The following is a 15,903-nucleotide window of genomic DNA, read 5'->3' as shown; positions in this document are numbered from 1 at the left end:
GGTTATAAGAAGGAAAGATACAACATAGGAGTAATTAATAGAAAGATAAATTGCAAGCTTCACTGAAGTATTTTTGAGGTGATTAAGTCTTCCTATGATCAAGAACCTACATTATTTGTTCCAAGCGGATGAAAGTAGGGATTTTTTACCTCCAGGGTATAATGCTTTTAGCTGCCAATGAATCTGATCATACTGAGGCACACATTCCAGTTTTATTTAAAAGGGAAGCTTAGTTGACTCAGATCAGGCAAAATTTAGAGAATAGCAGGTGGCTGATAATTTTTTTCCTAATTTCCTGTTTAATATGTGACAGATGTGTCTCTGTTCTATATTAAATGCATACACTCCTAGACTTTTGTGAGGCAACTGTGTATTTAAATGGTTATAATTTTGGAAAATGTTAGAAGAAATCATGGGAAATACTAAGTGGTAATCAGTGTGCATTTAAATTAAAGCTAGCTGAGTATGTCTCCACAAAAGCTAATATATATAAATGGTGATTTAGTCATTACAACCAGTTTAATATTTAGGCTTGAATGATACTCTTTTCTGAAAAAAGAAAATACCATTCATGGGTGTTTATGTCCTATGTGAGGTGCTTACCATAGCAGATTGACATGTTGGCCCCAAATGTAATAACCTCTGTAAAGAAATATGTGATGATCTTCAGGGTCAGCAAAGCTAACTTAAACCAAACTTTAAAGTTCTCTAAAAGTTAATCAATCAGGTAGTTGCTTAAATATGCAAGCTTCACAGTTTAGGGGAAATTTAACCTGTCCAAGAGGATTTGAGTCCTGCGTTGCTCCTTCTTTTGTGTCTTGAAGAAAGAAAAACACATGTGTAAGTCAAGATAGTTTAGCTCTGAAAAGAAGCTAACATTTAGGAAATTGTGTTTATGTGAATTATTATATGGGAAAAGAACAAGATCATGTATACCTTCCTCTTGTCAGAGAGCAATTACTCAACCGAGTAGTTTCCTTCCATCCCTCCTTTATCTTCATGGGAATAAGGAATTCAAAATAGGTGAAGAAAATCAAATTATTAGATGCTTTATATCTTCCTCCACTTCTGCAGTCTTCAGTAAACTTAAAATGCCAAACAACATATTTTGCTTCCTATCATGTAGTAAGCATTAACATAAGTCACGGGGAGAATTTTAGGATAGTAGTTAGTGCTAAATATGAGGAATCGGTACTTTTGTCCCTTAAAGTAATAAGAAGATTGAATTATTGGCACTGTTTAACACTAGATGACTTCATAAAGGCTAACTTAAAATAGCTGAAATTTATTGTGACTAAAATCTTTTATGGAATTAGGATAATTAAGTGTATCTGAAATGCTGGTATAAAGTGAAACAGTGCTTTCTTTTTAAAGGTGACTCGACTCTCAGTGGCAGTTAGCAGCCAAAAAATAATGAAGATTTCTATCTTTCTACATCAGGTCTGCAGAAAAAGAGCCCCCACCCTAGTGAACTGTCAGACGTGTATCTGTAGTGTACCCTTGTGGCAATGAGGTCTCATAGCATACTGGGCTGCATTAATCCCACTCCTGAGATTACAGCTGGAATACTGTGTTCGACTTCACCTCCTCCAGCATGGCAGAGCTATCAGCAAATTGGGAGACTTCCACACAGAGGGAGTCACTGATATGGCATGAAAAATAAGTGGCTGAAGAAGGTGATGTTTACTTTGACCTGCAGAGAAGAGGGGTTTCTAATTGCTGCCTCCTGCTACCCAGGGGAGGGCTAGAGCCTGATTCTTCACACAGAAAAATAAACTGAACAATGGCAGGAGGCAACAGCTGCTGTAAGACAAAGTGTGACTGGACATAAGCATGGAAAACATCGCTATGAAAATGTCTAAGCACTGGAATAGGTTGCCCAGGGAGGACAGCCTTTACTTAGAGGTGTTAACATTATACCTGAGCACGCTGAGCTAACTTCCAGCCAAGCTGGTCCTGCTGTGCACTGGCAGTTGGATGAAGCAAACTCCAGAGCTGCCTTCTGACTTGCATCTGTCTATGGCTTTGTCTTCAGCTGGCACTCTGCAAGGGCTAAGTTCACTTAAAGACCTCAGACCTAGCCCTAGTCTTAGGTACTCAAGGGCATCTCTAAGAAGCTAAAGGCTGGTCTGGGCATACCGCAGTACACATAATGGCACTAAACATCTGTGAGTCATTCTCTTTCTGTTTAACTGGTTCTCTCACCTTGAGTCTTATGCCCAGATCCAGCAGTCATACACAGACACTAATCTTAAAGGCCAATATTAGGTTGATCTTATGAAAATTAACCCACAGCTTATAAGAATAACTGGAGGAAGAAAAGGTAATACAATTACTCATTATACAGAAGATAAGGTATTCTTTAATAGAATTAAAACATAAAGAACTTTATAGAATTAAACTATAATCTTTATAAAGAATATTAAAGTTTTTGCTAAGGAATTACAACAGAAATGATGACATCATATACTTTTGATCAAGTCACTGTTATTCTGTTCCTGCTGTTGTTTCTACCTGCAGTACTAAATTTTACAATCATGTATTTCATGATTTTATTTTCCTTTTTTACTTAAACAAGGCAATAAAAATGTTCAGATGTATAAAGACATTCAGTTACCTCATACTGAGAAGGAGAAATAGTGCCACCTAAACCATACTAGATTGGGTTGCAAGTGTATATATGATTAGTATTCATGCTGATCATTCAGAACCAGATTTTCAAAGATCTTTCAAAGGTTTTTGTTGAACTGTACAGAATAACAAAGTGTAAGAAGTGCTAGCAATTAGGTGTGCTTATATCCTTTATAGGAAGTGCTTCTAAGCTGATAAGAGTTGCATGATATGGAGATAAAATGTATATATATCCAACATAGTACATGTACTTTGTAATAATGCATTTGTTCTAATAAAAGATTACCAAGCACTTCTATACCATTCCATATGAAAATTTGATTAATTTTATGGCTCTAAATGTAATGGCTTTGCGTTTATTGGTACTTTATTACTTACAGAGCTAGAACTGAATCTGTAGGAGTATTACATTTTTAATACACTTTTAATGAGATCTTATTTTAAATAAGGTGTTTTAATATAATAATTAACAAAAAAATTCAATTGCATAGCAGTACCCCAAAGCACGAGATTTTTGCTTATATTCAAAACTTTGATGATTCTGGGTGGTAGGAGAAGAAAGAACCACACAGTGTAGGTGACAGCCATAAGTTTTCAAAGTCACACATGGTAAGAGACTAAGAAAGATCTGAAGTTTAAAAAGCTCGGTGCTTGAAAGCTTTTTCTTCCATAAAATCTAAAGACAGACTAGAACTGCTTAATTCTAGGCAGAACTAACTGGATTTGAAGAATTTGCCAACATACTACCAATTTTGTTGATGTTAAGTCTTTGTGTTATTAGCAGTTATTATAAGCCTTCTTTTTGATAAAAGATCCTTCTGCATTATATTGCACTGGATCTCAAAGGTTTGGTAGCAACAGAAGGGAAGAACTTCAAAATGGAATTACAAAGCATAAGACTTTCCCTCTTTGGAAAACCAGCCAAGAGAGTGAGGAGTGAGGAGAAGAAACAGAAAGGAAGACAACTTAGCAGTGCTCCCATTTGCAGAGATTTATGGCGATGCACTACAGGAACGACTGGAAAGGTCACATGCCTTAGAATAAAACCATTTATTAAAGGGTCATGAAACCATTTTTCATCATTTACGCTGGCATCCTCAGTGTCAAGACATATGTGATGTGATGTGATGATCAGTGAGCTCTCCATCAGAAATGCATGTGAGGAAGTGTAAAGTAGCAATGGGCAATAATTAGTCATCCTAAACAGCAAAGATAACCCATTCACCTAAAAATTCATGTGACATCTCTGGCACCAAAGGCAAAATAATTCAACTGCTTTCTACAGCCTGCGTTCAGTCGTGTAACAGTTTAGACTGTAGGATTTTAACAAGAAGCATAATTAAATAGCATTACTTGACTTACATGTAGTTATCATACTAGGGTGCTAGGCAAAGTAGAAAATCAAAAAATAATGTTTCAGATGTTGAATTAGGTTTCTGATTTTGCACTAAAAATTAATCCTTTGGGGATCACAATACAATTAGTGTTACTGCAATATATCTAGTGCTACTTTTCATTTAATAAATATATTTCCTTTTCTTTAAAAGTCTATTTTTGGGATTTGGAAATTTGTTTCATTTGTACTGAGCTGTCTCCTTCCTAGGACTGAAACATATGTTTTAGTTTGTCTTACTCTAGTATACCATCCAAAGATTTAAAGTAAGTAACCTGTTATCCATATCATTCTTCCATAATGAGGATTATTTAATGGACTGTCCTCGTTCCACTTTTCTGGGGCATTTGTGTTGAGAAAGCCATGGAACTAAAGGCTTTTGTTAAAGATTTACTCAATTTTGCAAAGACCAGAAAAATCTGGATGCAAACCCACCATAAAGAAGGCCATTGGTTGGTGTTTTTCAGACAGCTTCCAGTCTAGAGTCTTTAGGAATGCATGTAGTGGAGGATGAATACTTTCATTACTTGTCACACTTTTTTATGTTTAAAATATAATATATGTAGTTCACTATGCACCCATCTTAGATGCAATGTAACTGCCCCTCTGCTTGCTTAAATTCAATGTTTGGATTCCTGTAGCTTCCTCAGAGAAAAACAAATTAAGAGCAACAGGCATCAAACACAACAGGCCAGGACACATCGTTTGCTGTAGAAGCAGATGGCATGTCATAACTTTCTTTGTACAACTAAACCTTCTTTCCTCCAGAGCTGGAGAGCTTCATCTGTCCTGTCTGGGAAGAGCAGCACCCAGCCATACATTGTCTGGAGGTCTCTGTGTGGTACAGGTCTAGGCTGTGCCAAGGAACATAGATTAACAGAAATTGGAGGTGCATGTGACTCCTTTGCCTTGGCTCTTTCTAATTTATTTGCTTGTTAGAACTTGGAGCTCATCTAGGATGAGCACTTATCAATAAATATCATTTTTCCTTGTGTTTCTGTTCTGAGCATGCTTTTCTTCCTATATCTCATTATTTTAGAGCAGGACTCCCCCCATTTCTACTGTTAAAATATATTGCTTTGAAAGGAATAATCAGATATTAATAGAATAGAAAAGAGAAGGAACCAAAAATATGATTATGTGGTCTAAGGTTAAGAACAATTAGCTGGGAGTAGAAGGACTGAATCTCAGCCTTGTTCCAATTACTGTTGGATCTGAGATCGGTGTATACATGGGCTAGATTAATTAAACTAATAAATACATCAGCTCTAGTTTTATCAGTATGATGTTCTTTATGGACACCATGCCAGAAGTTGGCATTAAATAGATAGGATGGCTGAAAAAGTCAGTCTGAACAACACGTGTTTGTGTTGACTGTTTCTGTTTGCTTTGGTCAGCTGAGAGAAAATGGAATTTGAGCCAAGTTTATTTGGGCAAAGGATTTGAGCAAAAGTTATATAGCATGTGTATATGTGTACATGCATTTGTATAAATGTATTAATCTACATTTCATAATAATATATATATATATATATAAGTCACTTTTCTACCAATATGAAGGTGTACAAATTACATTATTTGATTCATTCTGATTGAGGCAGTTCTTTCCATTTCCTGCAAGGAGAGGCACAAAAAATCTTCTTTTGACGAGATTGCTTGTGAAATACACCCAGCAAATTAGGAGATTGATAAGATAAATGTACTCGTAGATAAGATCAAGTTAGGTCTGGTGCAAATCATGCCACACTTCTTCAGTTCTTTCAAATTTACTTTTTTCTTTCCCCAGTGATTTATAATCAGTGAAAACTTCTGTATCTACCCAAGTGCTGAGAAGGAAAGAGCAGAGATAGTGCTATTTAGGCTCAGCAGTTTATTTTCAAAGGTGATTGCCTTTGTACCAACGAAATCAGTAGATGGCATTTCCCCTAAACATACAGAGTCTTCATCAATATCATGAATTTTTTGTGATCATTTGCAAATAAATAACAATTAAATATAAATTAGTGATTGAGTTGCATTTTAGAGATAATGCTCCATATTTTTTGCAAGCATTCACAGTAATTGAGATGCACTTATGTCAGCTTCTAATTAGTATTTTAAGGATTTCACATACTGTAAAATGTTTACATTTTACACAGCTTAGAACTGAGACTGTGGAAGGCCTTGGGCACCTAATTTGCTCTATGGTACTTGACCAAAATGTACATCTTTAGGACCCTCACTCCCTTATAAATTATTTTAAACAGTAAATTTTCTTAGATAACAAGAACAACAACAAAACGGTTTTAGGCATTCCAGACCTACCAAAAGACATAGAATACTGAAAAGGAAAATACCTAACATTCTCAAAGCCATCAAATTAGCATTCACATTTCTATCTCGCCTACTGCATGATTTTAAGAATGAGCTCCAATGATAAGCAGGATCAGAAGACATGGTGGTAAGCACAATTTTTCTCCATTAGTTCTACAGCTAGCTATGGACTATGAAAGCTGATGGTCTCTAGGGTTTCATTCTTATGCAAGATACAAAAGTTCCAAACAATACCTTCCTTTCTATACTGTGTGAGGCATCTTAACAAAAGAGACAGAAAATCATTCCTAAATCCACTGTGTCCTCAGCATACCTGAATCACCTGACCTCTGTCGTGTCAGATAGGAGAGGTTTAGTTTGGTGTATCCCAAAATGTCATATTATACAGTGTAATTGTGGTGTTGGATGAAAGGCAGGGAAGAAAAGAGGAACCAACCATTGCAATAGTGTTTAAAGACAATAACAACCAGTCTTCTATTTGTTTGGATAAACAAAAGATTACACTTCGTAAATGAGCAGTCTCATTACTGCTTCTGGACAGAAGCTGAAATAAAAGAACCACAGTTCTCTGGTAAAGCATTAATATGGAACCACCTTTGTTCTACTTATCTACAACTGGTTTTTTGTGTGCATAAAATGCCTGTGAGTAACACCTTTTCTCTCACTTAAGATATTTTCTGAGCCCTTTTTACAATTCCAGAAATGAAGCCATGTGCTTTGGAGAAGAGCATTATCTACAATCATCTACAATTTAAATTCTGAATGTAGAACTTGATGATGACTCTATTAAACAGATACTCAAACAAATGTGATGTGAATTTTTAACTGGTCTAATTGTTTAAAATGAGAAATATTAAGGCCTAAGTCTATACTTATTCACCAAGAAAAAACTGTAGAACAGGATGTTTTACTGGATTTAGGATCTTGCGATGCACAAAGACTCTTGCACACAAAATCCAACTGAAAACACTCCCAGCTTTTTGAAAATCCTCTAAGAACATGAGCAGTAATATTTGTTATATACACAGAGCTAAACTGGCAGCTGAGGGTCCTGCCCTTATATTAGGTTTTAAAGCATTTGAGCTTCCCTAATCAAAAGGGATTACTTTGTTAATTATTTTCTGTGTTTAAAAAAAAAAGAACAACCACTCACACTGATCAAAAAATCTCAGCAGCTTCAACATCAAGAATGAAAATGTCTGTCTCTGAGAGAGGGATTTCCTAAATTTAGTCTTGAAACCCAACTTGATAGCATGACTGCGGGCACAGTTTTGAACAACAGATTGGAAAATGTAAATATGTGTATTCAGTTTTGGTACTTACAGGGCCACTATCAGAATGCTTCATGGTCATTAATACTGTTCACTAAATTAAGTTTATATGGGAAGCTGAAGAAAGCTGATGTAATTATTCTGTCACTCTACTGTGTTTTGCAGGTCCTAAAATGGTAGAATTCCACGGCCAACAGTTTCAGATCAACTCAAAGGATGGCAAGCCACTTTTTACAGTGGATGAAAATGAGGTTGTCATTGGCACAGATAAACTTCGAGTCACAGGTTTGTAACAATTTAAGAAATGCCCAACTAATAGTCACAAGCATAACACAATAAAATGGCATTTTAAAATGAGCCATTGTTAAAAAAAAATGCTGGATTTAGCTTATTAGAAACTGCATATCTGACTTTTTCAATAAATAATCAAAAGCATTAAGGGAAAAGTAATACGTGATGTAAGAATGCATATATGTCTATATATGTATTTTACTTTATTGCTGTGTTAAAGCACAGTTTCTGATTGGAACTGCACTTGCATTTTTTTCTAAATTATTTAATATTTTCAGTGCATACATCTAATTGAGGCTGAAAAAATCTTGCACATTTCTATTTGAAAAATCAGTTGTAGTATTTCTTAAAACATTTTAGACTCTGGTATTCTTATATGGCTTTTTCTTTCAAGGTGAAAGCCACTGTATTTCAGCTCTGTGTGTAGGATATATGTGCCAGTATAATACTTACAGTGTATTTATAATGTCATCTATCAAAAGACAGGTTTGCTTTAGGCTATTTCTACAAATCACCAAAGTACTCATTTAAAAGTACGATGTCAAAACTGTCACACGAAAAGCTGTTTCCTTTCATATGACCTGATAAAGTCAACCTTCATTTTCCAGGTGTAAGGGTGCATTAAAACAGATATGTCAGTGTGTGATTTCTCTTTATCTGGAAGACTCCATCAAAGAACATACTGAAATAATCATGTAACTTGCTTTCAGTTACATTTTCAATATTTTTAACTTTATTGCAATATCATTTTTGGTAATTATTGACCCTCTGAAATCTTGAGGTCTTAATTTTAATGGATCGATTTATATTATTTCACTGTGCATAACTATGGATGTGATAGTAATCACATGACTCGTGTTTCAAAGCAAAAGTTAAGTTATAATAAATGTGTTAATAAATTCTGTTTATGCCCGAAGGTTTTATCTTAAGGTTTTTTTTTCTTACTTTTTAACCTAATTGAAAATACAACTTTGTTTAACCAGGAAACCATATCAAATGATTATTGTTTGCCCAAGGGAGGCTAAACTTTAATAGAAAAACATGTTTAACAAAGATATGAAAAACTGCATAATTGTTAACTGATTGAGAAAAGGTCTGTCTCTGCTCAAAGTAAGTAAAATCATTTGTACATGAATAGAAATCGTTATGTTAAGATGTATTTTGACTTGTCAATATGAATCTTACGAGGATAATTGCTTGCTTTAGTAGATATCGCAGAAACAAACGTTGCTTGTTTCTTTTTTACACTGTAGTACAAGTTAAAAAATCACAGAATCAAAGAATCATAGATTCTGTAAAATAAATCCATTTCTATAAAATGAATCCATCTAAGTCAGTGAGGTTATTTCAGTGTAAAATTAATATTAGTGAGAAGACATTCATGCCTGCTATGCTTCAATCTAATTTTTTAAAATTGTGATTTAAATGGTACTGTTACCATGGAGGATAAATTAGTAATACTTTGTGCACTTAGATAATTTTTGAAACATCTTTTGATGGAGAATAAGATCAATTGGAAAGTTTATGCAGAAACAGACTGTATCAGGTTTAAAATACACAAAGAACATTTTGCCTTTTTTTATATGCAATATGGGGAACTGTTTGATTTTACTTGTCAGGTGTTCAAGGCCAGGCTGGATGGGGCTTTGAGCAAGCTGATCTAATGGGAAGTGTCCCTGCCTGTAGCAGAGGGTTGGAACCAGCTGAGCTTAAAGATCCCTTCCAACCCAAACCACACTGTGATTCCATGATTCTACAATTCATGTGAATTGTGAAAAGGTTAGCAATAATTTATAAGAAAAACTGGTAGTTTTAAACTTAAATACAGTGTAGCAGAGAACCAATGTCAGTGATTTATAGTGTTTTGGGAAAAAAAAAAAAAAAATCTAAGAAAAAACAAATCCAACCCAACACCTCAGAAACTGTCATTTTCCAACAGTTTGGTATACTTGACCTCATGCTATTTCTGTCCAGTCATTGTCTGTTACATGTAGTAGAATGAAACTGCTGCAGTGTATTTCCCATTTCTTCCAAGAGAACCAAATCCATGGGAAAAGTGGTGATGTACAAAGAGTTTTGGATACCCCACAGATCCAGATGTCCATATTCAGACAGTTGAACTGGACCCTCAGTCAACAGCCAGTGCAACCTGCAGCATGATTTGGCTCCCATCTGAAGGGGACACCTAGGCAGATATCTCTTCTGCTAACAAAGTACAGTTGTCTTCATAGAATCTTTGAAGGGCATGAAGTCTTCTTTAGGATGAGCTCAGTGGCTCATTCAGCTCATTTTAATACATTGGCCGAGTTAACATACTTAAATGAGCATCTAGCAGTGTTTGACACACCATTAGGTATGTGATCTTGCACATGGTACTGGGGTGTACACATACCTACAAGAGACTTACCTCCTTTGGTAGGAGTTACCAAACCACTGTCAGTGGTTTCCTCGTGCTATGTGGGAGGGTTTTCAGTGAAAATAGCTAATACCAAAACATGATACAAAGATTTGTGTTCAATTTAAATGCTTCTGCTCAGAAGCTAAGAATGTAACTAAAAGAACATTCTATTAGACCTTAAATAGGCAGACAGACTTTGGTTGATGGCATGTGTGTGTTGTGGGCTGCAGGTGTTAATGAAACCTGCTGTCTTCAGTCCTCTCATTAAGAAAATCTTGCTTTCATATTCTTTATATTTACATTTTTAAAATAAAGCAGTTAAAGTACACAATAAATCAATTTAGGCCATTTTCCAAAAGCTATTACTATGAGGTGAGTTTCTTCAGTATGTGTGTCATACTTAATGTTGTTATTTAATGAATACTTTTTCCTCACAGGAAGACAAAGTCTTAATTTTTCTTAGATGTGCACACTCTGGAATATGTAAACAAACCTTCTAATTCCCTCTTACACAGACAGTGGCTTTATCATCAGAATTCATCATTTTTAAAATCTAAATCCATGAATAAATGTTACATCATATTTGGCCCCACTAGTAACACATTCCTTCACTCATGGTTCTCTGTTTGCAATTTCATTTAAGGCCCATCAGCCAGTTTTAATCCATGTAATGCATTCTGGACTGATTTGTGTTGCTCTAATCTCTTAATCAAAATGTGATGTAGCGTCAAACTAAATGCCTATGGAAATTTATTACGCGTATACTTTTACCTTTATCAACCAAGCTTGTCATCTCATTTGCAATTTAAAGATATGGATGTATTTAATAATGTCATAACCAGTGCTTTTCTGAATACAAAAAAAAATAAAAATAAAGAAGGTGCAGGAAGTGCAGAAGATGGTGTTTAATTAATCTGCTATGGGATCTGAGTATTTCATGATCACTTTTCATACTCTGGTACCTCAGCTTCTTGACTTTCAGCTGAATATATGTGAAACTGAATTTCTCATGTTTTTCCACCAAACCACTGATAGAAATATCTATACATTTAACCTTTAAATCCACTTTAATCAGTTCTAAAATACAGGTAGCTGGTGATGAGCTTGTAGCTATTGTATGGAATTGTAAAGATGACAGACGAATTAAATGAAAAGCAGGCAGAACACAGAGTCTATCCATGCTGGCGATGCATAATATGGAGACAAACTCACGAGTTATAGACTCATGTATTTTAATTAGACATCATTGTTTATTGAGTGAGACAGGGTGCTTGAACAAGTTACCCGGAGAGGCTATTGAGTCTCCTACCCTAGAGATATTCAAAATCCACCTGGATGTTTTCCTGTGCAGCCTACTATAGGAGCCTGCATTAGCAAGGGATTGAACTGTGTGATCTCCAGGGTTCCTTTCCAACCCCTTCAGTTCTGTCATTCTGTGAATTAGTCAGCAGTAGCAGATAGTAGCAGAGCGTGTTCATATGGATAAACTACTAAACTCCACTTACCTTTTATTACTTGATAATTACTGTGATAGCTAGATAAGTTATTTCATATTTATGTGAATATCTATTTACAAAAATTTTGCTAAATATTAATAGCAATGATTATATTTTTCCTACGTCTTTATAATAATGCAATAATCCTTTGGCTGACCTGCTACATGCCACCTACGCATGTAACACCCTCATGTAGGTAATCAACATTTCTCTTGTGTTGGGATGAAACTACTGTTATTTCAAGAACTAAACAATCTGATCCTACGGTCATTACCATTTTACATGCATTAATAGCATTGTGCATATATCAAAACTGACTTAAAACAGTAGGAAATCTGATGAAACTACATGCCAGCTTTTTTGTGCTATAGTCTAAAATTAATGTGATTAAGTCTGTAATTTTTTTGTTGTTATTGTTGGAAGTAGTAAAATATTTGTCTGTATTCACACTTATTAAACATCTTTTTATTAATTTACACCTGTACTTTAACATTAACTCTGTATTATGTAGTTCCAGCCAATACAGTAAAACAGTATCTATTTAATAATTGTTTCATTAATTATTAATAGATGTTTATGTATTTTCTTCTGTTCTCAAAGTAGCTATAATTCCCTCTCACTGTTGGTAATAGTTGAACATTTACAGTGGGTTTTTCCTTTCCAGGGCCTGAAGGAGCACTTTTTGAACACTCCGTAGAAACACCGCTCGTGAAGGCAGAAGCTTTTAAACAGCTAAGGTAAGAATTTATGCCTCAAAACAGAAGCCTAATAACTACGTTTGGTATATGCACTCACATTTTTCATAGCAGGGGATTTATAATAAAATGTATGGAATCACTACTAAATTCCATTTTATATGAAAAATTGATGCTTTTTAAGAAAATCCTACATTGGTCTGCAATTTTGAAGCATTATATGCAATGATTTATTACCAGTGGTGAATATTTAAAGCCACATCATATACTGAATATATTTTTTTTCTATACACCTTGATTTTACAATTTCAGAACACATAAGTGACTTTCTCTGCATGTGGAAATAGAAGTTGCTTATTGGAAGTCAGTCATAGACTTGTGATAAAAATTTCAAGAAACTTTATCAGTTTGAGGAAACAGATTAGCAAGAAATAGCAAGAAACATTTAGAAAGTTGCAAATCTCTATATAATTAAAAAACAATTTGGGGTTAGAAAATCTCTATAAAGTATCTTTAATGACTTAACACTCCTTAATCCTGGGATGGCATTTCTTTGTGCATTACTCTGTAATTTGGAGGATCCCAAATTAGTTTATAATATGTTGATTATGAGCTCAACTCAACCTGCATTCAGTTCAAGAAAGTCTTCTGTTTCACTTAACAAGTTGTTTCAAATAAGAATTAAATGAATAAAAGTTCTTTACAGTTCTATTTCTGTCCTTTCATACGTTGGCTATCTACTACTTTCTATCATAATTTCTCTTCTTAGCGTTCCTTCTCCTGTAGGGATGACTATCAGAGAGTAGCAGAAGATGATTTAAGCTATCAAGAACACTGTATCTTGGTGACCAAATTTTCAAATCAAGAATGGCAAATGAAAGGGAAACTTTATTAAGACACTTCTTCTAATTTTCTTCTTGATATCCAACATTAATTTACAGTGAGATATCATGTACTTGCATTTGAAGACAGAATGGGCTTGGGATGTTCATTTTTTGCATGTTTATCTCCACTTTCTTCTACTGTAGTGGAATTTGGATATGACAAGCTTTGGGCAATGTTTAGAGTTCTACATTATAATGAACATTGATTTTGTAGGGATTGGTCTCATTTTGTTCATTTCCTGTGATTGTCTCAGTCTTGATAAAGTATGAGCACTTCTGACATAGAAATTTTTAATTACACAGTCAAGAAGCTCTCTATAAATTTAATTGGATACATTATCAATTAATAATATTTCAATAGGCTTAAAGCTAATAGTTTTATGCAATAGCCATTGTGCTATTTTACTTTTTAAGGACAAATTCTTCTTTGAATGTCATTTAAAATCAATCACACTGTTTTAAGCTACATTTAACAATGGCTATCCTACACTTATCATGTGTTTTTGATGTATCATTTGAAAGAAAATATTGAGATTAATTCAAAATATTTATAATGTTCTACTTCGTGGTCAAGTTTATTTGGCAGCTTATCTGTTTGATGATATTAACCTGTCAACAATAAGCACATTTTGGTCTAGCGTGTTGCTATGTGTTGACAGAGCTGAACTGTAATACTTAAAATCCCATTCAGTTCTGTGCTCAGTTGACTTGAAATTGTGGGTAATACAGATTATTTCAGAATTTACAGTATATAGCAATGATTGTTATAATGTCAAGGAATCATAGAATCACCAAGGAAAAGACCTCCAAAATCATCCAGTCCAACCATACACCTACCACAAATATCAAAGTACAAGAACTAAATAGTTCTTGAACACCTCCAGAAATGGAGACTCAACCACCCACCTGGGCAGCCCATTCCAGTTCCTGATCACCCTTTCAGAGAATAAATTCTTCCTGACAAACAACCTGAATATCACCTGGCACAATATGAGGCCTTTCCCTCTAGTCCTTCCACTGGTTACATGGGAGAAGAAGCCATCCTCTACTTTGCCACAAACTCCTTTCAGGCTGTTGTAGAGAGAGTCTATATATAGTCTATATATAGAGTGAGCCCTCTCCTCTCCAAACTGAACAACCTTGTGTTCCAGACTCTTCACCAGCTTCATTGCCCTTCTCTACACATGCTCCAGAGCTTCAGTGTCTTTCTTTTAGCAAGGGGATCAAAAACAAACACAGAAATTGAGGCTTATGTTCAGTCAAGCATCAACAAACAGCCCCAGGTCTGTTTCTTCCACACAGTCATATAGACACTCTGCTCCAAGTCTGTAGCATTGCCTGGGGTTGTTGTGGCCAAAGTACAGGACCCAGCACTTACTTGGTCCCATTCATCCCACTGGGCTCATTCCAGTGATCCAGCCTGACCAGGTCCCTCTGAAAGGCCTTCTAACCCCTAGACAGTTCAACACTTCCTCCCAGCTTGGTGTCATCTACAAATTTACTGAGGATGCACTCAATCCCTTTGTCCAAGTCAGCAATAAAAATATTAAATAGGACTAGCCCCAGTATCAACCTCTGGGGAACACCACTTGAAACCAGTCGTATCTACATGGTGACATCAACACTGATGTCTGCCTTAAAGCTGCTGTCCACCTCTGCTAGAAACCAAGTTAGCTCAACCCAAAGAAGTATGTCAAATATCAGTGCATAAAGCTGTGTAATGTGTGTAACACTCACTGATGTCCTGGAAGACCATTAAATGTCTCTATCTTTTATCTATGTCACTGTCTCTACCACCCATAAGTGATGTCAAGTCTGAGAGCAGAGATGGCAGTGATTCTGTGAAGGGGTCCTTAGAAGGAGCAAGAAGCGAACGCATTTGTCTGCAATGCAGATGCTAAGTTAAGATACTGACAGATGAGAGCAATTTACAAAGGTGATGCTGGAAAAATGTTATTTTCAAGGACAACCTTAAATGTCAGTGTAAACAAGATCCATGCATTCCATTGCAAAAAAGCTGAGACAAGTTCAACAGTAAATAGGAATTTTGTAATACTTTATAAATATTCTGTTGAATTCCACACTGAAATACAGGTTAAATACCAATTGATGGGCACTTCAATGTGCTTTTTTTTTAAATGCAGTTTCAAGTAATATTTTTCTATTTTTATTTTGAAAAAAATGCTTCTTTTCCAGTTTAAGATAGTGACTATGTAATTACAGGCAATAGAACCTATTTGCTCATCCAAAGTCTTATCTTCATACTTTCACCATCTATTAATCTTCTGCTATTTTCATAGAATCACAGAATCTTTGAGTAAGAAGGAACACTTAAAGGTAATCTGGTCCTCTGCAATGAACACGGACACCTACAGCTAGATTAGGTTGCTCAGAGCCTGACCTTGAGTGTCCCCAGGGACCACCACATCTCTGGGCAACCTGTTCCAGTGCCTTACCACACTTCTTGTAAAAATCTTCTTTATGTCCAATCTAAATCTTCCCTCCTGTAGCTGGAAATTTTTTCACCTTGT

General features: G+C 35.3%; 1 protein-coding gene across 10 annotated transcripts in view; it reads left to right on the top strand.

Annotated features, from left to right (window-relative positions):
- SGCG (sarcoglycan gamma) overlaps window positions 1–15,903 on the top strand; it is a 103,591-nt gene that overhangs the window by 72,188 nt on the left and 15,500 nt on the right. For all 10 annotated transcript variants that reach the window (XM_015852141.1, XM_015852142.2, XM_015852137.2 and 7 more), the window contains 2 exons: window positions 7,774–7,893; window positions 12,458–12,530. In XM_015852141.1, the coding sequence (XP_015707627.1) occupies window positions 7,774–7,893; window positions 12,458–12,530 (193 nt within the window). The remainder of the gene's footprint in view (window positions 1–7,773; window positions 7,894–12,457; window positions 12,531–15,903) is intronic.

This window comes from Coturnix japonica, chromosome 1 (assembly GCF_001577835.2).
Source record: "Coturnix japonica isolate 7356 chromosome 1, Coturnix japonica 2.1, whole genome shotgun sequence".
NCBI lineage: Eukaryota > Metazoa > Chordata > Aves > Galliformes > Phasianidae > Coturnix > Coturnix japonica.
The sequence above is the reverse complement of the archived record's forward strand: the minus strand, read 5'-3'. Positions and strand labels throughout refer to the sequence as shown.